Genomic DNA, 26,520 nt, shown 5'->3' on the forward strand with positions numbered 1-26,520 from the left:
GTATCTTGTACGAAAAACATTTTATATCTGCTACATATGCAGATTCATAGGAGGATAAAATTAACATCTTCAGCATTAAGATCAAACAGTAAGATGGGGGGGGGTGATATCTTTTTTGTGGTCTTCAGTGAAAAAAACTCAGTTGAGAAGGTCTTTAACAGTGGGTTCTACTGCTATCTGTAGAAAGACTGGAACATAAATGAAAACTGCATTGACAACATTGACTGATGGAAAAAGCCAAATCTGGGTCAAATAAATTGTTTTAAATTGTAAAAAAGTATCGATGCTGGACAATGTAAAGGATTCAGATGTTTTGCAGCAGGTAAGCTATCAAGCTCTTTCCACTTTTTAAATAAGATTCTCTTATATTCTGTCTCCTGGTTTCCTTTAAGATGTTTAAGACTTGGGTAGAAAAGAAATTTTGTGATCTGGATGCAATACCTTGGTCTAATGTGGTGTCAGTAAGGACTTTCACACAGGCAGAGATGATAGCAGAACAGTGGTGCTAATTATAAATGGAGAGTGCCATGGCTGTCCAAGTAAAGACAGAGCTATGAAGATTAGACTGACCTTGCTTGTTTTGCTTTGAGCAGTACCTTCAGAATCAGTGGAAATAAAGGGAAGGTATATGTTAAGGTTTGAGTTTGTTACTGTAGCTTTGTCTGTATCAATATGACAAAAGGTGTCAAAGATTTAATAATCTGATTTCATGTCCTTCATGTTGAAAGGAAGGAATCTTTATCGTTAAGACTGTATGTCCTGATTCAACACTAAAGCACTCTCTTGCATAACAGGGTCCTCTAAGCATACTCTGAATAAGCTTGTATTAGATACTGAACTTTGGATGGTGGAATTAAGGTCAATGCAATGGATAAGTGTGTCATATTTATCAACCACTGGAATTCATCCTTTACATTCTGAGAAATTAGAATCATCCAAACCAGTGGATCTGTATCTTGGTTCCAGAGATTTCTAAAATGGTGTGCCTTTCTCCTGGGTAATCCTGAAAGCTAGTAGAATAATGCAATAGAAAAATACTCCAGAGGAACTCAGAAAATGTATTCCTATGATGTCTTTCTGTGGTCAGAATACCCTTAAATATGACTGAATTTCTGTTTGCTTGTCCTGAGTGGGGAAAATATTCACAACTGCTGAGTCTATGCTTGCCCCTACAAATATTACTATTGTTGAGAGAGTCATTTAATTTCTTGAATTCATGAAAATCGACTGGTTTATACTATGTGTCAACAATGTTCTTGTCTTTGTTTTATGACTACCTTACCTCAAAAGGAAAGATTGTTATGTTTTGCCTTCTGAGATGTACAAGTGAGGTGAACAGTTGGTAAAAATGCTAAGAGCTGTGGACAGTCCAAAATAAAGTGATGCTGGCCCATTTGGAGTCAGTCGTACTTTCTCTGGGGTGTCGTTAATGGGATATAGAGAAAGGTAGCTGCCATGTTAAGAGTCTTGTTCTAAGAAAGGAGGTGGAGCCTTTACAGTCACCATCCTAAATGATTCTGTACTCAGGTCTGATGAATATAGAACTGGTCATGAGGATTTTTCCTTCTCTGAAACTAAAATCAGTCAGGGTAAAAAAAAAAACAAACAAAAAACAATTGAACCTTTTTACCTGATGGCACCCAGATGTTTTTATTAATAACTAATCCAATAACAGCAATGGGATGATATATACATGGCTGCCAACTTTGCTACAAAGTCTAGAAGATTTAAATGTTTTGCTTGGAAGTGATTGCATAGGTAACTTTATACCCCAAGCAGACTCCAAAGAAATTTTCCTCAGGTAGATGGCATATGTAGGAGATGTGATGGGGAAAAAAGATGTAACTGAAAATATATGTTTTGGGAATGTAATGAGTTGGCAGACTTTAAAAAATCCTTGGAGTGAGCAAATGGGTGTAACTAAGGAAATTATTTTTTGAGCTGGGATACAGGATCTGAATTGCCTAGACATAGTACATCCTTGTTAAATTTAATTTTAGTGGCTGCTAGAAAAGCAATTACTAGAAAATGGGAATCAAAATTTAAACCAACTGTATTTGAAGTAGTGAGGGTGGCCGCAATGGTGCAGCGGTTAGCATTGCCACCTCATAGCAAGAGGTTCTCCTGTTCGATCCTCGGTGCCTTCTGTGCGGGGTCTGCATGTCCTCCCTGTGGTTGTGTGGGTTTCCTCCAGGTGCTCTGGTTTCCTCCCACATCCCAAAGACATGCTGTAGGTGGATTGGACACTCTAAATTGGCCCTAGGTGTGAGTGCGTGAGTGTGTGTGCCTTCTGTGTAAGGTTGGGCGCCGGGTTGGCAACTTGACACCGTAAAACTCCACTGCCAATCATGAGCAGACAGGTGATCTGCTGTGGCGACCCTTAAGTGGGAAAAGCCGGAAGAAGAAGAAGAAATATTTGAAGTAGTGACTATTGTGGAAGTAATAAGAGAACTGAAAGTAGGATCTTAAGAAAAAGGAAGGAGCAAATTACATAGAAAATAAATGCATCCATCCATACAAATATTTCAACCATGGGCATTAAAAGCCATTCTCGCTCGCCAATATACTATAACACTTGTTCCCATAATGTGTCCAGGCTGTTCTTAAAAATATATAAACTAGTACTTGGCTTAATGTAATTTGGTAGTCTGTTCCATGCATCATCTACTCTGTCAGAGAACCAATTAGTACACTTCTCATTCCTATAGAATCTTCTACATAGGTTATGTGACGATTCTCTAGTACTTTTTGATAACCCCAAACATTCCCAGAGGTAGTTGTCTCTAAATGCCCTATATACTTGAATAAGATCTCCTCGTAGATATCTACGAGACACTTTACAAGTTCAAATATTTTAGTCTTTCATAATAACTTAAATTTTCACATCCATGGATACCCTTGGTATATTTGCACTGCACTCTTTCCAGTTTACTCATGCTTGTTTTCTTACAGGGTTTAAATATTGTTATTCCATACTCAAGTTTGAGTCTAATGTAACTAACAAACAATGCCTTCATCATTTTTGAGTTCCTAGACTTTATTAATTTTTTTATGCAACCTATAGTTCTATAACTATCATTAACCAATCGGTTGATATGATTAGAAAAACTCACAGCTGAATATACCCATATACCGAAGTCCTTAAATGAGTCTACAGTTTCAATCACTGTGTGCTGTATTAAATATTCACCTTTCACTTTATGTCTCCCAAATCTCATATGCTTAGTTTTTGATGAATTTATCAGCATATTATTCTCCTGTGCCCAAATGGTCAATTTAGTCAAGTTATTTTGCAGACATGCCTTTTCTGTAGCACATGTAATGAGTTTACCCAATTTCAATTCATCTGCATATAGACAGTAGAACACCTCACATGAAAAAGTTAGGTCTGAAAGATACAGTCTAAACAAGTAAGGACCTAGGACAGAGCCCTGTGGGACACCCTGACTATAACCAAGGATTTTACCTGTCCAGTTGCTGTATGATACTTGCCATGTCAAAATAAATTTAAAATGGGTGGCGAAAGCCAAACACATTCTGGCTAGGCTTATAAATGCCCTAGGGCAGATAGCCTAGTATGAACCTATGAACCTATGAACCTATGTCCTATTTGTAAGCCATGCAGCTATCCATCTTATCAAGAGTACATCAATATCTAGTTGTATTAATTTATTGATCATTGTTTTGTTTATGACCTTGTCAAATGCTAAAGTTAAATCTATATAAATTACATCACAGCACAATTTTTCATTCATAGCTGTTATTATATTGCTATAGAACATCATGTTACAGGTGGTAATAGATCTGTTTTCAATATATGCATGCTGATATAAGGTTTCAAGTCCCAAGCTATCCAGTTCTGACAATAACTTATCCAAAATTACTTTCTCCATTATTTTTCCACAACATCAAAGTAGACTTAAGGGTCTATACGACTCTGGGTTTGTCCTACTCCCTTTTCCCTTAAAAACAGGCTTAATAAGCGCATGTCTCCAATCTTGAGGCATCTCCCCATATTTATATGACCTAGTGAATAATATATATAATGGTACCATACATTCTTGCTGAAGTGTTCTCAGGTCATTGTTACTAATTCCATCTCCTCCCTGTGCTTTGTTTGGTTCCAGTTTGTGCAGTTCTTTTTTCAATATAATCACATTTGATTCCAGTATCTGGGGTTACCTGGATGTCACTAGGACAACTTATTACCCCTTTTGTGGAGCCAAACTGTTTTGCATAAGATTTTGTAAATATATCTATAATCTGTTGTGTTTGATAATAACTTTTAGAATCTGCACACAGTTTATCAATTTGTGTGTCTTAACTCCTTCCACATCTTATGTACCTATAAAAAGGTTTCATAGTATGCTCAATATCGTTATATACATTTTCTTCAAATGTTTTTTGATCTTATCTCACACTGTGCTTAATCTGTTTGTCCAGCTTGTTTATTTCAATTTTCAAAGTTGTAGTTCAACCTTTCTTTCATTTCTTATATTCTTTTGTCTCTTGTTTTAATCAGTTATCTTGTTCTTAGAAATATATCTCCCTGATGTATGCCTAGATCTTGATGTTAACTTTTTTTATTTTTTTGCACTCAAAACAATTTCTCTTTCAAAACTTTCCACATTCTATGTGCAGTTTTTCCACTGAACACCTCACTCCAGTTAGTTTTACATACTGACTGTTTTGCTTCCATATAATCTGTAATTAACCTTCTGCGCATTGGTTTAGATTTCAGTTTGGCAGAATTATTTAGCATCAAATTAACCTTTATAACACCATGATCACTGTACATCAGTGATGGTAATACCTGACTTGAAGTAACAGTAATTTCTTTAGGAACACAAACAATGTCCAGTATGTTCTGTCCCCTGGTAGTTTATTTACAATCGGAAGCAATTGTTGTTCCTGAATATACATTGTGAATAATTTCCTCACTAACATTGTTGAATCAATATTGTTCCAGTGTGTTTCTGGTAAATTTAAGTCCCCAGCTAATATTATTCTTCCCTCCTGTGTTTCATGTAAGAAATGTATGACTTCCTCTAGGTCATCTGCACTATATTTTGGTGGTCTATACACTCCAACAATACACTCCAACAATTGTTATATGTTCCAGGGTTGTCTTTATTGTCACAGTTACACAGTCTATAGTATTGGGGTTATCATTGAACATGCAATAATCACAAGTCTCATAGCTATCTTTAATCCCTATCATAACACCTCCACCTGATTTTTTTGTTAGACTGTGTTACAGTAAAACATTTATACCCTGACATAACTGGTTTCCAGTCATTGTTCTTTAAGCATGTTTCACAAACAATAACAACATCAATCTTGTGGGAACATAGTACATTTTCCAATAAAAAAAAAATATTATTAATGCTCCTAGCATTAACAACCATCAGAGATGCATCAAATGCTGCTATCTGTGAACTGTTAAACTTTCGACCTGGCAAAAATCCTGCTTAGTATTTGTCAAATATTACAAAATACCTGCTGCAAAAATTATCTTCCCTGATCTTGACAAATGCACACCACCCTGTCTGAACAAGTGTGCCCAAAACTAGGCTTGGATGCTCTACACATTTCCATTTTTTAAAACAGGACATTTTTCCATGTAGGTAATTACCCCAAAAATCTTTTCATTCACAGTGACCTGACTATCCTTTCTATAGGTGATTTGTGAAAAATAATTCCTAACACTAGTACAAGCTATACTAGCTAAGAGGGCTGTCAGTTCCCTACTAACAGTCAAAGAATCATTGTGGATGACAAGGAAATTGTAGGAGCAATACATGTAGAATAATGTTTTGAAGGAGGAGTGAGGTTTAAGGTACGGCAGGAATTGTTCAATTTACATAATGTTGGATTTATGATAATTGTTTAAAAGAACCTATGTGATGAATAATGTTTATTATTGAGCATGTTAGCATGGTTTGTTTTCTTTTATATAAAGGTATGTTTGCCAATGTCTTAAGTAATAATTGAATAAAAGTGTTAAAAATAACTAATCCAATAACTCTAATGTTTGCACTTGCTAGTAGTATCTGCAGAAAAATCTGTAGTTGTGATTTCTAAATAAACTCTGTTACATAATCCTGACATATTGTTTGCAAACTCCATTTGTCTGTGATTATTTCCTGTCACATAGAAAGGTGGTATTGAAATTTGTCTCCTATAAATATTAAGGAAGTGATAAAGGGATTGTCTAGTCTTTTAGAATAGCACCCCACACCAATATGGTACCATATACTAATATATTTTTATTTCCATCCATGTTATAATTAACATGTTCTTGTCATTTAAGACTCGTACTGTTGCCATTTAGTGTAGTATTTGGCTAGCTATAGGACAGACAAACAAAACCTGTTCATTATGATATCACCCTGCATGCCCTGAAAGGCACAGACTACTTGTTCATTCACAATGAGCATAGTGCAACTAATTATGGACTAGAAAATTATGCCATATTTTGTATGTCAGTTTGACACCTCAGCTTTGTAGTACTGTACGTTTCTAATCAAAGAAGGCTAGGATATTGGGCATTCACAATGTACCTGAATAAAGTGGCAACATAGAGCAGTTATGCTACACCAAATGGGAATCGTAGGTCAGAGATTCCTAGACTTTGTAAACCCTAACACTCTGGACAAGACAATACACTGACTCACTAGATGTCCAAGCATACTGGATCTAGTCCTCACTAATGTAAGATAATGCTACCCCCTCACCCCCAACCTGCATAAAGACGTGTCTGGTAAGGTTAGACCATAAAGCTTTCTCCTTTGAAATAAAAATAAAACCTGTGACCCCAGCTAACCCTGTAGCATTTAGAAACTATTCTAAGGCAAACTTCCTATTATTAAGTGACAACCTGACAAAATGTCATGTTCCCCCAACACTGAAAACACAGTTCCCTATGCAGAATTGTTGACAGATGCTCTAGACAATCATGTTAATAAATGTATAGAGACAGCTGCGCCTACCAGAAATAAACTCAGAACAAACTCGAAAGACAAGCATCCCTGGTGGAATCCAAATATCAATAAGCTATAGGAGGAAGAAAGTTGTAGCAAAAGTCAGGTAACATGATGGCCAGTAGGATAAATCTTTAAAAAAAACAACTCTGAGGGCAATAATGTCTACCTAAGCCAATTTTGAGGTTTTGAAGTACAAAAGCCTCCCAGGCCAAAGGCAGCCACATTTTGTTATGCCTGTAACTTCAAAGGCTGTACACAACAATGCGTAGAGCTAGTTGTGAATGGAGCCACCTACACAGAGATATCAAATCTACTGGCCAACAAATTCAGCTCCAATTTTACCCCCCCATCACCCCTCAGGAAATACCATTGAAAATAATCAACAACCGTCACTAGGGAACAGGTCCTAAATCCCCTCTCCAAGGCCAGGAACACCACATAGATGGACCATAATAATATCCAAGGATGCATCCTAAATGGCATGAAACACAATCTATCAGGACCAATGGAGTCACTGTTTAACCACAGCAATCAGTCAGGCCACTTGCCACATGGATGGAAAACTGCAACAGTCATCCCTCTGCATAAGGGCGGGCCTTCTATGAACCTTAGAAACTACAGATCCATTAGTCTAACTAGTTTCATATGCAAAGGCATGGAAAAAATTATCATGGAAATGATTAATAATGACTGATTTCCTGATTTTCCCCATACCCATTCATTTGCTAGTGCTCGTGAACCCGTCGGCAGCGGTATCACTAAAGCCTTTCACCCTACCCAGCCCACCCCTTAAGGAAAATGCTAGGGACTTCTGTGGACACACTTAAGACCTCCGTGGCTGCTTTACAATGTTTTTTTTCATCTAAGAACTAAAAGGTTTCAAGGTATCACTAAAGCCTTTCACCCTACTCAGCCCACCCCTTAAGGAAAGAGCTAGGGATTTCTGTGGACACACTTAAGACCTCCGCGGCTGCTTTATAGTGTTTTTTTTTCCATCTAAGAACTGAAAAGTTTTAAGGTATCACTAAAGCCTTTCATCCTACCCAGCCCACCCCTTAAGGAAAATGCTAGGGACTTCTGTGGACACAATCAAGACCTCCGTGGCTGCTTTATAATTTTTTTTTCATCTAAGAACTGAAAGGTTTCAAGGTATCACTAAAGCCTTTCACCCTACCCAGCCCACCCCTTAAGGAAAATGCTAGGGACTTCTGTGGACACACTTAAGACCTCTGTGGCTGCTTTACAGTGTTTATTTCATCTAAGAACTGAAAAGTTTCAAGGTTACACAACTTTGTATTGATATTTGCCCTTTGTGTGACCAACTAAACCCTATAGCGCTCCGCTGATAACTGCAGCACTAGCCAAAGCTTCCTCTAGATTACCCCTGATAGAGTATAGCTTTATTTTTTCCAGCCACCAGAACTTAGGTAGCTGAGTACCTTGCATTTACCCTTTGTGTGTTGACCGAACTCACTGACTGACTCTGCAGAACCGCGGTCTGTGTTAGATATGCGCTCTATCTCCTGATTGCGCATATCAATTAATCCTGTGTTACCCATAGTCACCTGGTTCTTGGAAGCAAAGTTTCATATTCTCTGAATCCCTCATGCCATTTTCCCCATAGCCATTCATTTGCTAGTGCTTGCGAACCTGTTGGCAGTGGTAAGGACTCTGTTGTTTCACTCAAACCTCAAAACTGGTATTTAACTTAACAACTAAACTGCTGTTCTTATTCAGTATCTACCAAATGCTTAACTGTGTAGTGCTGTAATTATTTCTGGCTTACGCTACTTACTGGGTAAACATTCACACAACTGCTGTTTCTGTTGCATATTTGCTCTGTGGTAACTCTATAGTGGGAGAGTGTGTATTAAGACATACAGGACTAATGCGTTCTTTATGTCACATGTGAAATAGCGTTGTTGCTAACTGCCCTAAGGCATAGACTGGATAGCGTTGTAGATAGGTAATCAGCCCTACATGCAGGAATATCTCTGGATCTGTTGTGAAACTGAGGGACAGTAATTAAAATCTTTTTTTTCTTAAACATCCACTCAACCATGTGTTTTGAGAAGCATGGCCTAATACTGTTTATTGGATGCCAAATAACTTCTCTGTAGTTGTTAATTTAAGATATTGCCCTTGTCTATTTTTTCATGTAAGCATGTGTTTTGAGCTTGGCTTACCTGTATAAATTGTAATACCCAAGTGACCAAACTGCTTGATAAAGTGCGGGAGACTAAGCATATTACACTTGAAAATGCTCTATCTTATAATTGAGTTGCATGGAACAGGAGGGGTTAGCAAAGGGGTTCTAGATCAGGATGTGCTTTATAACTATTTGACTTTAGTACCAAAATTGTGATTAGTCCAGATAGCTATAGTTTAAGGTGCACGTATGTTAGCCAGTTTTGATAAACAGTTCCTAGTGGTTATGTTGCATGTATGTAGGTACGCATTGCTACTGCTGCATTGTGTTGTATAATCTGGGCCCTTACAAGAATATGAAATGGTCTGCTGTATTTGTTATATTTATTGTGCCTGTGTTAGTCGCTGTTACTGCATTGAAGGTTTCAGTAGCTATCTTCATTATTGTTATCCCTAAACACCCTCTCTCCTTGTATCTTTTTTCCAGGTATCACCAAAGCCTTTCACCATAGCCAGTCCACCCCTTAAGGAAAAAGTTAGGGACTTCTGTGTTCACACTTAAGACCTCCACAGCTGCTTTACAGTGTTTTTTTTATCTAAGAACTGAAAAGTTTCAAGGTTACACAACTTTGTACTGATATTTGCCCTTTGTGTGACCAAATAAACCCTATAGTGCTCCACTGGGAACCGCAGCACTAGCCAAAGCTTCCTCTAGATTACCCCCTGATAGCTTTATTTTTCCCAGACACCAGAACTCAGGCAGCTGAATACTACTTATTGCAAGGAAGCTGGTATCTTAGATAAATCAAAGTACCTTGCATTTACCCTTTGTGTGTTGACCGGGCTCACTGATTGACTCCGCAGAGCTGCGGTCTGTGTTAGATCCCGCTCCGTTCGCCTACAGCTCACTCCGCTCACCTACCCTCCCCCAATTCTCACCCACCCCAGTACTCTTACCCTTATACCTTTATTAGCCACACCACATCCCTGTACTTCCAATCACATATTATTACTCATTAGACTAGTACTACTTATCCAATTACTCCTTGCTAATCACTGCAGGACTAGCATACTACTTGAAACCTCTCTCCTAACCTTCTCTTTACAAATCACTACCACCCTTTTAGAAACATAATCCTTTTTTCCTCTTATAATACCCATAGTATCTATGTCTAGACACACTAAACTATTACCCTTATATGCACTCCTACCTTTTCTATCTATATCCTATGTCCTAACCACCTATGAACACCTCACCTATACTACATTTCACCACCCCATTAAGCAAACTTCATTACCAATTGAAGCAACCACCCTAGACCGCATAAACATAACACCTACATCCATCTACCTACTACCTTGGCACCATAGACTATCCCACATTACCCATCTCCAAGCTAGGAAAGCATCTAACATACTCCGTAAATTCCTTCAGCTCACACATAGACTTAAACAACACCTGTTGCTGCATGGTGACATACACCCCGACCCTGGCCCTAACAACAAAGACACCACAGTCCCCCTTAGATCACATCCCTCCACTTCATCCACCCCCATAAGAACTCCTAACTCACTCTATATAGCCCATCTTAACATACAATGCTTAAACAATAAAATTGCCAGCCTACATGCTCTCTTAGAAGTTCATTCATTCGATATCCTATGCCTAACAGAAACTTGGCTCAATCTGACAACACTAGACAATGAAATCACCCCACCAGGATATAACATCTTGAGATTAGACCGCAAAACCAAAAAGGGTGTAGGGGTAGCAATAATAAACAAATCAAGGCTACTAGTTACTTCAGTAGATGCACATCTACCTTTATCCAGTAATGCTGAAATCCTTATTTCTAAACTCCAGATCAATGTCTGCAAATCCATCTACATAATATGCTCCTACCTTCCTCCTGGTAATAACAGTACCACCCTGAAAATATCCATAGCTGGCTTTCTCCTTCCTTCCGTCAAGAAACCATAGTCCTGGGGGACTTTAATATAGATTGGAACAACTGTACTTCAGCCAACCCTACCATTCACATCAGCCTATATGGTTTCTCACAAACTATTACCACCACTACCAGAATCCATAAACCTAATAATAAAGAAAGCACCTTAGACTGGATTCTGATTAAATAGTCATCCCCTTGCATATAAAGCGGGTACCCTTCCTGATGACATTAGTGATCACTCACTGATCTATATAATTAGGCAAAAGATCTACATTCCCAACCCAACCTTATATAGAACTACCCGGACTAACAGAAATTTTAACCTAGAAAAGTTCCAAACTGAACTTAAGGCATGTGACTGGACACCCCTAAAAAACCTCCAACTAGAGGAAGCAGTGTTATACTTCAGCAGCAAATTCCTACAAATCCATGCCCCTATTCACTCAATCAGAAATAAGACTAAAACTGCTCCATGAGTGTTAAAAGAGACTAAGTACAAAATCCTACAGAGAAACAAAATCTGGGCCAAATGGAGATCTTCAAAAAGACTAACAGACCATCAAACATTTAGACAGATGACAAATGCTACTAAAAATTAATACTTCTTGACAAAAAAAACTTCTACTCTCAACTTCAACTTACCAACATAAACCTCAAATGTTCTGGACAGGAATCAATAGACTCCTCCATCCAGGACACTCCAAAACACCAACCCCATCAGGCACCACCCACGACAACCCCAAGATCATTGCAAATGCCTTTAATACTTTCTTTACCTAAGGTGTCCAATCTCTAGCTAATTCCCTACCCCCTGTCAGCACAAACCTGCCTTCCGCCACAACAAGCTTACCTCCCTCATTTCATTTACAACCTGTCCCATCATCTCTCATCTGCACCCTACTTCATAAACATAAACCATGCACCCCCTCAGCTGATTATCTTCCAGCTGAATATCTGCAACTAGCAGCCAATGTTACAGCATATCCCATTTCCATCCTAATTAACAGAACCATTACAGAAGGAACCATCCCTTCTATCTGGAAAATTTTCCATATTATCCCAATACACAAGTGTGTTAACTCAACAGAACTCTCAAACTATTGCCCAATAGCCTTACTCTCTCCTTTAGCAAAAATCATGGAAAAAATTCATCCACCGACAACTACTAGATCACCTACTCCAAAATAATTTACTAGCTAGCTGTCAGCATGGCTTTAGACCATTCCATAGCACCACCACAGCCCTCTTATCCTTCTCTGACTGTATTAACAAAAATTGTAATAACAATACTCTAACCTCAGCACTGTTTATTGACCTCTCAAAAGCCTTCGACATGGTTAACCATCAGCTACTTTTAAACTTACTTAAATCCCTCTCCCTTGACACACAAGCACTACTTTGGTTTAAGTCCTACCTAGAAAGCAGGCAACAGGCTGTGCTCTGGGATAGCAATCTATCCACACATCTCCCTGTTACCCTTGGCATCCCTCAAGGATCTATTCTTGGCCTTCTTCTATTCTCAATATTTATCAACGATCTTAATGAAAATATTCCTCAAGCTACCTGCATACAATATGCAGATGACTTTACACTGATATGCTGTGCTACTTCTGTATCTGAACTCCACTCCCTTACCCAAAAAGTATTTAATATAGTGGAAAACTGGTTCCTACAGTGCTGCCTCCTCCTGAACCCCAAAAAACAAAACTATTACTCTTCACTCCAATGCAAAAGTCCCCCCCAATAAACTTCACAATTTCTTCGAATAATGATACAGTCATATCTCCTGACCCAACCCCAAAACTCTTAGGAGTTACAGTTGACCACAACCTTAACTTTGACACACACATTAACTCTACAATAAAAACAGTAAATAGAAAATTAGGCTCCCTCTATAGGATTAAACCCTTTCCTTACTCCAACAGCTAGAACTACTATTGCCTACACCCATCTTACCTCCACCCTCCTCTATGCCTCACCCATTTATACCAATCTATCCAAAACTAACCTCAACAAACTGGCAACCTCCTATAACAATATTGCCAGATTTCCCACAGGCTCCCCATTTCAAACCCACCATTGTCACAATCTAAAACAGCTAGGTTGGCTGGAACATTATAATCAGCTTCAGTTTCACCAACTTATTATTGCCCACAAGATCCTTCATCATCCTAGCAATACTCCAATACTCACTAGACTTATCACCTCCTACAAAAATCTTACAACCCTACACTCTGCAACAAAATTACTTGTAGCCATTCATAAATCCAACAATAAGGCAGGAGACTCACTGTTTTCCAACATCGTGGAGAAAACCTGGAACTTACTTCCTAGTGAACTCTCAACTCTTCCCTCAACAGTACTTTTCAAAAAGCAACTTAAAGTTTACCTTAATTCTCACTGGATATGCTCATGCACTAACCCAGACTAATATCCTATCCTGCTATGCTCACTGCGTGCTTACCTCACTACTGCTGTTTTCAGTTTACCTTCCTTCATGAACCTCGGCAAATATTATCTGTAAGCTCTACAGTGTATAAACTCGCTTAGCAAGCTATCAACTGTATAGACATATCCCTACAAACATCTACTTGTTTCTTTCTTTAAACATGTTAGTAACCTCAGTACAATGCTATATGTAACTATGTCCAACCCTGGTCTTACTATTTATTGTACAGTACAATACTATATGTAAAAATTTGCATCTCTGGTCTTACTATCCATTGTATGAATGTTGCTATTATCTCTTTATTGGAGCTTATCTCCCTGGGCCTCTACAGAAAATGGACATATATCCAGTTAGACTAGCCCAGTCAACAAATGTAAAATAAAATAAAAATAAATAAAAATGACTGGAAACCACCAAACACTGGCTCCAACCCAGATCAGTTTTGTCAAGGGAAGAGCATGCCTACTCAGTCTAGTAGACTTCTTCAAAAAAGTCACTAAGGCAATGGACAAGGGTAAAACTGTGCATCCTGGTGAACTTGACCTGGCCAAGGGATTTGATACAATACCCCACTCTGGCATTGTAAAACAACTCATGACGTTTGGCATAAAACTCTGTGTTACATGCTGGACTGGAAGCTGGCTTTCAGATAGTCTCCAGGAAGTTATGATAGGAGATTCCCCCTCCAGAAAGAAGTTGTCACTAGTGTCCCTCAGGACTCAGTCCTGGGTTCTATCCTGTTTGGCATCTACTTCTAAGAAGTCAAGCCTAATATCAAGGTCCGCTGGCTGACCAGGTTTGCAGATGATGACAAACTGGGAGCAGTCATAGAATCCCCCCAAGACATTAATATCCTCCAGGAAGGGTTAATACAGACAAATACCTAGTGCCATAGACATGGTTTAGAACTTAATGCCAAGAAATGCATAATATTACCCTTTGGGAAGTTGGCTGCCCCAGGAACTACCTCATTAATAACATCCCCTCCTAAGAGTAGACCCAACAGTCAGGGATATGGGGATGTATGTAGAAAATAGCCTGGCTTTTGACCAATATGTGTCTAAGGTAGTAAGAAAATCATTCTATGTTGCTCATCTTATAAGCAAGGGTATGGCATCTAGGTCCAAAGAAGTCATCATTCCACTGTACTCATCCCTCATTAAACCCATCAAAGTAGAATGCTCCTTTCAGTATTACCTGACCAGAAACACACAACAGCTGGAATGTCCACAGAGGTTCCTCACAAAAAGAGTATCAGGTGTTAGCAACATGTCCTATATAGAATACCTCAAAGCCCTATTGCTATACTCTGTCTCTTACAGACTGTTGAGGGGTGATCTATGTCTGTCATGCAAATCATCCCAGGATCCCACTCTGATGGACCTTTTGCATATCAGCAAACAAATATCATCGGATCTATCTGATCCAGGGACATAATCCCCACTTGCAACAGAAACAGGACATGTCGGAGGGCAGGTATGTGTCTTAGAGAGTAACCCTTCTTTTGGAACAGACTTTCCATCTACATGAAGCAGAGTTCTTCCCTGAGCCTGTTCAAGTATAACCTGGACCAGTGGATGGGAAATTGGAAATTTACCCCTGGTCTGTCACCTATGTCTCTAATGGATAGAAACAACCTGTTTGACCGTGCATGCCCATACAAATAACCTCTAGGTCACCAAACTTGTTGGATACATTTGGGATGAATGTCTAGGCTTAAAAATGCCCTTGTGGTCATTTGCCTAGTATATACCTATGAGGCTCTGCATTAAAAACAGTGCACACTACATTCATAAGAGCAGTACCCCAGCTGCTATTACTGTTACATCTGTTTTCTTTTCCATAAGCATAAAATGTTCTGTTCCAACTATGAACAGTAATCATGAGGGAAGTCCTTTCTGGCAGCAGGAGGTGCTGCTCTGCTTTGAACCTTGCATGTTGCAATACAAGTTGGAAATGCTAACCAAAATATCACTGTGTATTTCACACCAATCCAACAGGAAATTAGAACAAATGTATTATTCACTCTGATGCCAGGTCAGTCATTCGAGCAAGCAGCTGTCTATACACTAAAACGTTTTTTTATAGGAAGCAATGATGACGATAAAATTATTCATCAAGAATTCAACTTACTCCAGCAAATGGGAGAGTATTCCAACTTCCTGCATCAGCGATTCACTGCTGTTTTGTGTGTTCTCTAATGCTATGTTCTTTTATTTTAGATGGGGAAGAGCGTTATCTTTTGTTTCCCTAGCTCCCATAAAATGAGGCTCTTAAGCTATCATCTGCTTCTGCCATATGTTCACCTATAATGATAGTGGCTGTAAGATACATGCCTTTATGTTTCTGTACTTAAAATTAATTGATAAACTAGATTTACTTTTCAGCTTTTCTTTGATTTATTTTCATTACCTTCTCATCTTCTTTAATCTTTACTTTGTGACAGATTTTTTATTTTGTCATGCGCTAACTAATGTAGTAGATATAATTCACTGAAGATATTTCTAAAGTCAGTTACCAAGATGGCACACAAAACTAATTCCCCCAAAAACTCCATTTTGTAATTCTTTAATTTCTAGAAAAAGTTTATTTGTTGGTAAGTAAATATGTGTATGTGATCCCCATGCACGTACAGTACACTGGACAGAAAACTATATCTGTAGGAAAAGCAACAAATGTAAGTTATAAGGCACTCTGTACTGTATATATATTTATATATCTATTTATAGATAGAGATAGAGATAGATGGATATATATATATATATATATATATATATATATATAAATGTTATGTAAAACTATGTTATTTCACCGCATCCTTTCTGTATTGCAGGTTCAGCATTCAGTTTGTACTGATATCTGCCCAACAGGATACAGAAAAGCAAACCGGAAGGGACAGCCTGTTTGCTGCTTTGACTGCATTAGATGTTCAAAAGGAGCAATTTCTAACCAAACAGGTACATGTCAGATTTATGTTATTGCTTTATTTTAGTAAATTACAGACAGAAGACCCATTGTGAACACACATAAGACTGGCACGTATATCTTTTCCTTTGTCCCAGGAAAAATAAATTCACTCACAGTTTATGTCTGTAAAAATACATTTGTGGTATCATTCATAGATTCAGGTCCATTTTTTTAACTTGGCAGACAATTTAGATCACATCATTGTGGTAGTGCATTTCTTTGTCATGGTTTGATATGCATTTAATTTAGAACAACTTTTTTCCAAATTCTGAAAACTCATGTTTTCTGATATGATAATTCTGACCTTCAGTGTGAAGGTAACTCCTTATTCATCTTTCTGTCTACCCCCACCCCGACTTTCTCTTTTTATCTTATTTTCTTTCTTTCTCTCTATCTTTCTCTCTGTCTCTCTGTTTGCACCATCAGGTGCTACTAGCTGTATACCATTGGCCATGCAGTGGCCATGGCGTATACCTAGTAAATTAAATAATAAAACACTGAAGGGTAAAGTAAATTAAAGGGGATCTGAGAGAAATTTTGTAGGTTACTTACTTTAAGATTGAATTTAGCCTTGTCACACATAAACTGTCAAAGAGCCCAATCATTGACTCTTCAAATTATCATAATATAAACATCAAAAGACACCCAAGAAATAGAATATCAGGCAGTGGTACACAATGACTGCATTATTACAAGTAAGAAGACAGAAGCAGCAGAAGCTGCAGAGACTCATTGGTATAGCGGGTAAGACAGTGTGACTCATTGGTATAGCAGGTAAGACAGTGTGACTCATTGGTATAGCGGGTAAGACAGTGTGACTCATTGGTATAGTGGGTAAGACAGTGTGACTCATTGGTATAGCGGGTAAGACAGTGTGACTCATTGGTATAGCGGGTAAGACAGTGTGACTCATTGGTATAGCCGGTAAGACAGTGTGAATCATTGATATAGCGGGTAAGACAGTGTGACTCATTGGTATAGCGGGTAAGACAGTGTGACTCACTGGTATAGCGGGTAAGACAGTGTGACTCATTGGTATAGCGGGTTAGACAGTAGGTGGGTAAACTGCATGTCTCTGCTTCAGGTTGATATAGGAGTTTCTTCTCATGCACTGCAAATTCACTAAATAATATGATCATGTAAAAAAGATATTTATTTATGTATCATGGGAAACAGAGATCATGTAAATGTTTATTTATTTATTATAGAGTAACTTATGACTTAAGTAACAGAATGTTTTATTTATTTATTTATTTACTTACTTAGAATGTCTTACTTATTTTGCATGCGTTTTATGCATCTCTCACCTTAATGTTTGGCTTCAATAATTTGAAGTGTCAGCATGTAGGCTTTTCACTGACTTACAAACAATGAGGCAGGATTCACAGTAAAGACTTTTGATTGTAATGTAGGTAACCATTTTGTAAAAATTATGAAAACAACTACAGCTTAAAATAAAGAAATAAACAATTAAATAAACATGGGCTGAGATTCATTAACTGCTGCACGAAGTGTTGCAATGGTGTTGATGTTGTTGTGTACCACCAGCATGCTAGTGCACGACCTGGTATTCATTAAGCAGCTCTACACAATATGTAGAGCTGAGCAACCATGGGAAATGGTAGAATGTGCTAATGAAATCATAAGGAGCCAAATCACATTCTGATTAAACTATCCAACGTGACAGAGCTATTCAAGAAGCTATAAGGCAATCATGTACAGTCAGTGTACGCTTTTGCCATGACATGTACACCAAAGCCTTCTGAAATGCAGGCATGAATACACTTTAAAATCATGTTAGGAGTTACTGTTGCTATTATTATGTTGTATGCGCAGCAGGGTTTAAATCAGGGTGCTGCTGCCAGACCTCAGGCAAGAAGAAGAAAGATATTTAGACTCCTTTTAACTTATCAAGGACTGCATGAAGCATAAATTGTTGACAGACATAGGGTAGAGACACTGGAAGAAATATATAACCTCTGCTGCCTCCACCTCATGCCGCAAGGAAATCATGGAGAACCCATCCCAGTGGAAACAGAGGTATGTTTAGCGCTATGTGTACTAGCTACTGATAATTTTCAGAGACATACAGGGGATATATATTAGGGGTGTCACAAGCCTCTGCCTTTAGAATATGTCATCAATTTTTAAATGCAAACATACAAGTGAGCATATCTGTTTCCCACAAACATGAGAGGAGACAGCAAGAATCATGCAGGAATTCTATGCAATACCACACTTCCCTGAAGTGTTGCAGGCCATAGATTGCACACACATTGAAATAAAAGGCCCACCAGGAGAACAGGGAAGGAGGTACATCAATAGAAAAGGTTTTCATTCCATAAACTGTCAGATTGTCTATAATGCCAAAGGAATCATCTACAATGTCTGTGTGGGTAATCCCAGGCAGTTTCCATGACTCACACGTAATGCACACTTGTGAGCTGTACACCAGGTTTGCTAAGGGTGATATCTCTCAAAGGCATCTAGTGGGGAATGCAGGCTATGAACTGGGGCCCTAACTCATAACACCCATGAGAAACCCACAGATCCCCACAGAGAAGGATGAATGTGGACCATGTTCAAACAAGGAATAACATAGAACATGTGTTTGGTTTTCTGAAATCAACATTCTGGCATCTAGACACATCCAGAGGTGCACTGCAGTATGGCCCAGGCACCTGTACAGAAATACTTACAGTCTGTGCCATGCTGTACAAAATCATTCTCAGAAAACAGCTCCATCAAGGACAGCAAGGGGCAGGACAACATTTTCAAGTGCCATAGGTAGGGCCATCAGCAGCAGCAGGTACAGATGAGGAGTCTTAGGGAGAAATATCAGCTGCAGATGGTGCTGGCAGATGCAGGGGTATACAGTATGCCCTGACTGTGGCTAAGAGGCAAAGGATAGCATACACAATTACTACCTAGGTCAAAGCCCAACATCCAATTCACATATAAATAGCAAAGCTAATGCCTAACAGACAGCACAACCTTTATCTAAACATGTAATGGTTGTGTTCTGATAGCATCAAACAAGGTCAACCCCAATGGCCACAATACACTGTATACCTCCACTGATGATAAGAAAAGTATGGAAAATGCAAATAAAATAAAAATGTGATAGCACTGATTACTGTCAAACTGACACATGTATATGTTCTATAGGTTCCCTATTAAATTATCAAAAGTTGATTTCAGTGAACGCTCACATGAGCGAAAATGCTGGAAATAGAAAGGGTGTTTGTGGGTCATGGTACAGTGAGGAGTGGGATATTTTCCCTTTCCTCACTGTAGTGTGATCTCGGAGTTGGAATATATAGTTAGCGGGGGGGGGGTTTGTGGGGGGCTCAGCCCCCCACAATAAGAAGTTAAATTTCCAGTGTTTTCGCTCATGTGAGCGTTCGCTGAAATCAACTTTTAATAATATAATATAGACCCATTCTATGAGTATACACAAGTTAACCCTCATCCCCTAATACACCCCACACCATCACCCCAGCCAACCACACCCCACACACTACCGTCCCATCCCAATACAACCATCCCAGCAAAGCACATAAGAAGAAGTCTATTTTCAACTCAATAACCAGCACAGATTATATAACCCCTATGTTATAGAGATAACAGAGGTTTAAATATTGCAATACATTTGTGCATTAACAATTTAGCAATTATCAACACAGTATGACATAGTTAACAAAAAACTGTTATGATGTCCTTTTCCACTGCTGTGGAGTCCATTCCAGTAGAAATACACAAATGGAACACATTTTCCTTTCCCTGCTAACACAGATAATAACCCCAGACCTCATTCTTAACAATACCATTGTCATTAAAAAGTGTGCAAGCATGACATAAAAATTCAATTATATTTGTCATGTAGCATTCAGTAGCATAATTACAGAAATCTAAAAATGGCTATGCCAAAAGTAAGAGATAAATATAAATACATAAAAATCATGCAACCACTCTTCATCGATCACTACATTTCACCCTTGTACTGTCAAAATGAAAGCAGTATTTAAGAAATAGCTTCATGACTTGACAATACAGTGCTGTATAAACAAAGCAAATCACCCAAAGTCTTGCTATTCTGCTGGTATGTAGCTCTGTTTTTAAACAGTCCCCCCATATGATACAAAGACACTGCCTTCACCATTACCTTCATGTATATAGTGCAAAATCAGCCCTGCGAGCACTGTGAGTATGCAAATGAGGTGTTAAATCATTAGCATGCCTGAATACCAAAATCTGCACACCATGTAGGGAATGTCAACCTGGTATAAGAACCTACACGATGACACGCACACTCCATCAGCAATGCAAGGACAAACACTGAGAAGTGTTACCTGTTAATGGCTTGCAGGTGTCTCTGAATACCCTGACAGCATGAACAATCAGCTTTCACAGTCTCCCCTCCCTGATATACACCTAGTTGGATAAGACTGATATATAGGAGCTGGAAAGCCCTAACTTTTCATTGCTAGGTTCCTCATGTCTTGTCTCATTTAGTGTTATTTGCACTCCACTTAGCAACATGAAAATTACTTTCAAGGCAAGATGAATAGTTGGATGTATGGTTTACAGTGCTATACCAGGTAGTAAAGATTAGGTGAGTTTCTCTCTTTCTGCTGTCTCGTTTGTTTTTCTAGCAGGTTTAATGCCTCCATTCTGTTTTGCAATCCACTCTCTGATCCAGCTCATGCTTTCTTAGTCTCTTTATCTCACCCTTTCTAGCTGTCATTGTGCTTTGGAACATCTTCTTTCTAATGCCTCATTTCCTCCCACCAGTTCTTGCTCTTTGCATTATTTAGGTTGCCTCTACCAAAATGCAATCACTTCTTGCTGACATTACAAGACATGCTTCCCACTAGAGATTTAGCTGGTCAACCAATTTAGTTGGCAGAGCACTATCTCAGTTCCTCCCACTACAAGTGTTCTCTCTAGTCTTCTGCATCCTTATGCACTCTGTTCATTAGCCTACTGTCAAGGATACCTTTGCATAGATAGTGCCTGGTTTCCCCATGCAATGCATTAGTGTAATATGATGTTTTCACATGTTCACCAGTTGAGAGGAATAATTGATCTTGGCTTGAGCTCAAATTCTCACACTTTAACTTTGGCCAGTGGCAGCTTAAATATACCTTCGGACCTATACTGTTTTCAAATTGTGGGCTACCCACATACATTTTTAAGACCATGCATACATGCACATGTTCTTCTGGCTTTACATCTTTATATTTTTAAATTATATATATTGTTTAATAAAGGTAAATTGGCATGAGTGTGTTTGAAATTTATAGTCTTGAACATCTTCTATCTAGAAGTGAAACAATATTTAATAACCAATAATAACATTACCTGTTTTGGAAAATTTCAAACATAAAAAACCCTTACACTGCTATCATTAAAATCCATCAATGTCCATATTCATTAATTGCAGCTACACAATTGATTGAATATACCTGACATGTCTGATTGTGATAAAATGACCACATGCACACTGGTCCTTCAAAATAGACTGTAGGCTATATAGAGAGACATAGAGCAGCCTACTACTGTTTCTGTCATGAAACCCAAGATATTATTCATGAAGTCTTTTGCTCATACCAGTCTTATTCAATGTTTAATACTTCTTTGTTTAACTTTGAAACTTGTTTTGCAGCAAACTCCTTGAAAATCACTGTACAGGTGTACAGCACTTGCCTATGAATCCCAGCTGTAAGTCTAAACTAAAGGATACCCTTATATTCTGACTTAGATAGGACTACTCATATCCTAACTTCAAAAATCTTGTGATCTTTTCAACTATATATCTTTTATGTAGACCAATAGATTCTGTTCTCTTTATCTCTGAGTGTATGTCTTATTTTCTTGAACATTTATAATTTTGTAAGTTATCTTAAATACTTTTCAATCATTTTTGTCACAATGCTAAAACTGAGTATTATTTCCAATATGACTCTTAGTTAATGATAGACTACATTCCTAAATATATCACACAAATAATTTGCTTCTTTCCAAGTTAGCTGCAGTTCCAGAAAACTAAAAAAAAACTAATTTACTCACTTATTTATTATTTGATTGTCATGACAAGTGATGCTAAATGGACCCATTTGCCAACAGTAATTAAAAAAAAAACAATAAACAGACATTAATTATAAGAGGAGCAAATCTGCATAACTGACAATGTTAATATGTCTTGCAGTTAGTAACATGAAATGTTTATTAATATGTATTTCATACTGGATCTACTACAAGTGCTTGTGTACTATTAGCTCATGACACACCTCCCTGTAGCTACTAATTTTGTGATGGTAAGTGCCCTAGCTCCCACTACTCCAATTTCTGTGCACTACTCCTAAGCTAGCTATCCCTCTCAGAACTCTGACCCTAACCCTAAAAACAACTCCCTGTCTCTCGCTAAACATAACCCACCTTCCAGCTTCTATTCACTCCTAACCCTAACTGTGAACCAACTCCTGATCACTCCTTAAAACTAAAAGCCCCCTTCCCCTCCTTAAACCTAAATCTGAGTCAACTCATGATCACCCCTAAACCTAACCCCTCCCTCCCTAAACCTAACTCTGAGCCAACTCCTAATCACTCCCTAAGCCTAAAATCCCCCTCCCATCCCTAAACCTCCTCCCCTCCCTAAACCTAACTCTGAGCTAAATACTAATCACTCCCTAAATGTAAAACCCCCTCCACTCCCTAAAACCTAACTCTGAGCCAACTCCCGATCACTTCCTAAACCTAATCCCCCCTCCTTATACCTAACTCTTAGCCAGCTAAATGTAAAATACCCCTCCCCTCCACAATGATCACTCCCTAAACCTAAACTCTCTTTCCCTCACTTCCATAACCCTAAAGTAGTACTAACTGCCAGTCAGTCTCTAAACGTAAAGTTCACCTCCCTGTTTGCCTTTCCCACTTATCAGTTCCACAATGAGAACTCGATGGGATCTGAATGCTGTGACAACTGCTTCCCTAGACTCATGTTTAAGTTTAAGCAGCTGTTCAGCCAGGAGAGTGAAAAGGGAAGTAGCTGCTCTAACCCATGGCTGCAAGTTCCTGGATTATGCTGAGCAGATATACACAAATAGACTGACAGACTGGGAACTGATGGTATCTTATATCTCTGGACCTATAGATTGGTAGTGACAACTGCATTTACAGAGTAAGAAAAAGAGAAGATGGCTTTTTCCATTTAAATGAACTATTCCATTACACAGTCCTTCTGTTAGGTTATATTTGACCCCTGCAACATTTCAGTAATTATGAGACATACCCCTTAAATCACTGTATACCAAGATGACATAATCATGTAAAGTAAAAGCTGGGTGCATTATCTGCTTAGGAATTAGGCAGAATGTGATTTCTTTACAGAAGCCTGCTTGATAGCCAGTCCACCCAAGGGTATCACTAGTCTAGAAGATATTCATTATCTCTGGTTGGTTGAGAGGAAGAGCCTTGTTAAACTAAAAGTGATAAAAAGATGGAGGCCATATAAGGCTGGTTCTAGCTGGGAACCAAACCCAAGTTTGTTCCTTTTTGGCTCTGAGCAGTTAATGTTAGCAGTTTACATTATTTTCTACCATCCTAGCCTGCCCCTCCCATAGACCTCACTAGCAATGAGTACCCTCAATATATTAAGTGGGTTGTGGAGATGTATAAGGTGCTTATGTAAGCATTACAACAAAGTTCACACCTTGGACACTAGTATAGGGCTATATCTGTCATATATCCCTGTGAGTACGAAACACCTGGTGATGTGTCTTAGCTGGTTATTATATCACTTGTTGAAATAATATGCTGTGACTGAGAAACAATGCATGTGTGTGTGTGTGTGTATATATATATATATATATATATATATATATATATATATATATATATATATAAATAATCAAAAGATCTAAAAGTTGATGTTCAAGCTGTACATAAAACATCAACAATGCAAATGCTAACAAGATATTATGCATGCGTCAAGCAGTAATCTTATGACCAACAATAACCACAGTGCATGCAAAATTAAAACTTAACAAAATACACAAAACATTTTTTACAGTGCTGCACCCCTCCCCCCATATACATAAGCATCTCTTGATAATTATATATACTTATTCTGAGTGTGCAATATCATGGAAAGGTCATATTCCCCAACTCCAAGAATTGTGCAATCTCAGTCATTTGTTCATGCCGACCAAAACACCAGTCAATTAAATTCATGGCTCCCATATATCTATCTATTTATATATATATATATATATATATATATATATATATATATATATATATATACACACACACACACACACACACACACACACACACACACACACACACACACACACATTATCAAAGTCTGTAGAAAATGAAACAGCTGTCATGGCTATACCTCTAAGGCTTTTGAAAGGACACGAGTGCCTCAGGTATCATTTATGTCTCCTCTCCACTTGAGATAAAATAACTGTTATGTTAACTTCTGAATCAAAGAAAGAAGACTGTGCTGTAATAAGGACATTTTGTTTATGTGTAGAGAATGCTCTATGTGCAGTATATTCAGTTATCTGTAGGAATGAATGTACAATCCAAGTTATCACCCCTGGACAAGGTGCCATCCATTCTGTAAGTGAATATGCTTTTTGATAAGGAATGGTAGTACAGTACAGCAGAGCAAGGCTCTGACATGCTATCAGACTGTGTCCTGCAGCCTTTGGCTTGACTCATCTGACCTTCACTTGAATACTGTGTGGCTTAGTAAGGCACTGAACCACAATGGTGCTCACTGCCATTCAGTAAAAGAAGTGCTTCTGGCCATCCTCTGATTCTTTGTAATATAAAAGTCTGAATGGTTTTGTTTTATCTACAGACAGGTGTTTAGGAAACAGCATGCTTTTGTAAATAACACCTTTATGACAAAGCTCTTAATATATACTTGTATATACTATGTATTATAATGTGTTTTCATTTACAGTGATGGTATTTTCAATTCAGCAAAAAAATCTCAGGTTAAGTATTTTTCTATATTGTTGCAAATCTATAGGTGGAAGCTCCAGATGATGAGAATGCATCATATGATGGCAAATAAAACTGAACATACTTTATACACAAAAACACACAAACACATCCACACACACATACACACGTTTGCACATTTCTAAGCAAACACCTCCCCTCAGTAATTTTACTTCTGCTTAAAGACTATCATGTCAGAGACTAAGATAATCTGTTTGATATGACTGAAAACCTAGTCTCCTAGGACATAAAGTCTGCCATGGCCAATGACTGGTAAAATGCATTAATTCACTTTTATGACTAGTATGACTGGCAACAGCTAGCTAGGAGAGATGGCTACGAAATCAGCAGTTTCTTATTGCTTGCTATACTTTTTTTCATATATATATATATTCATTTATTTGTTTGCTTGTTTATTTGTTGATTGGGAAGCTACAAGTAATACATCAGAATAGGAGAGAGGGCGACCTTTTAGGTACCCTTGAACTAAATGAATTAAGATGGATTTTAAATTTCAGAGCCCATATAGAACTCTTTCATCCTTTTCTTCCTCTTTTTTTTTTTTCTATGATTTATTTTTTTATTTTATTTTGTTTTGTTTGTATGTACACTTGAGCAGCATATAGGTTTTACTTACTGTGTGTGTTTTTTCAGTATATTTAATATATTAAATTGTTTCATTATAACATAACCAGAATTTAGACTTTTATATTTAATTATTAATATTCATATTAATTATTTATTTATATTATTATTTGCAGTATGCATTATTTAAATTCATGATGCATATATATACAATTAATATTGTGGTCTTGTTAAGTATCTCTTTGTAGTAAAAAGGCTATATAAATATTTAGTGGATTTTATGTTTTATTGTGTGTTTTATTTTATTAATTTAATGCTTTTTAAAAAAAAAAATTATTCATAAAAATAACATGATTTTTTAAAAATGCCATAGGCATGGGATGCATCTTTAAATTCTTTTATTGATTGT

At 37.8% G+C, this 26,520-nt stretch overlaps 1 protein-coding gene across 1 annotated transcript in view; it reads left to right on the forward strand.

The window, feature by feature from the left end:
• The first annotated feature begins 283 nt into the window (after nucleotides 1–283).
• The window catches only part of LOC122808227 (vomeronasal type-2 receptor 26-like), a 28,904-nt gene continuing 2,667 nt past the window's right edge, over nucleotides 284–26,520 (forward strand). The window contains exons 1-2 of the mRNA XM_044079189.1: nucleotides 284–322; nucleotides 16,369–16,492. Coding sequence (XP_043935124.1) covers nucleotides 284–322; nucleotides 16,369–16,492 — 163 coding nt within the window. The remainder of the gene's footprint in view (nucleotides 323–16,368; nucleotides 16,493–26,520) is intronic.

The sequence above is a fragment of the Protopterus annectens genome, chromosome 8.part0 (genome assembly GCF_019279795.1).
Source record: "Protopterus annectens isolate FY-2018-M chromosome 8.part0, PAN1.0, whole genome shotgun sequence".
Lineage (NCBI taxonomy): Eukaryota > Metazoa > Chordata > Ceratodontiformes > Protopteridae > Protopterus > Protopterus annectens.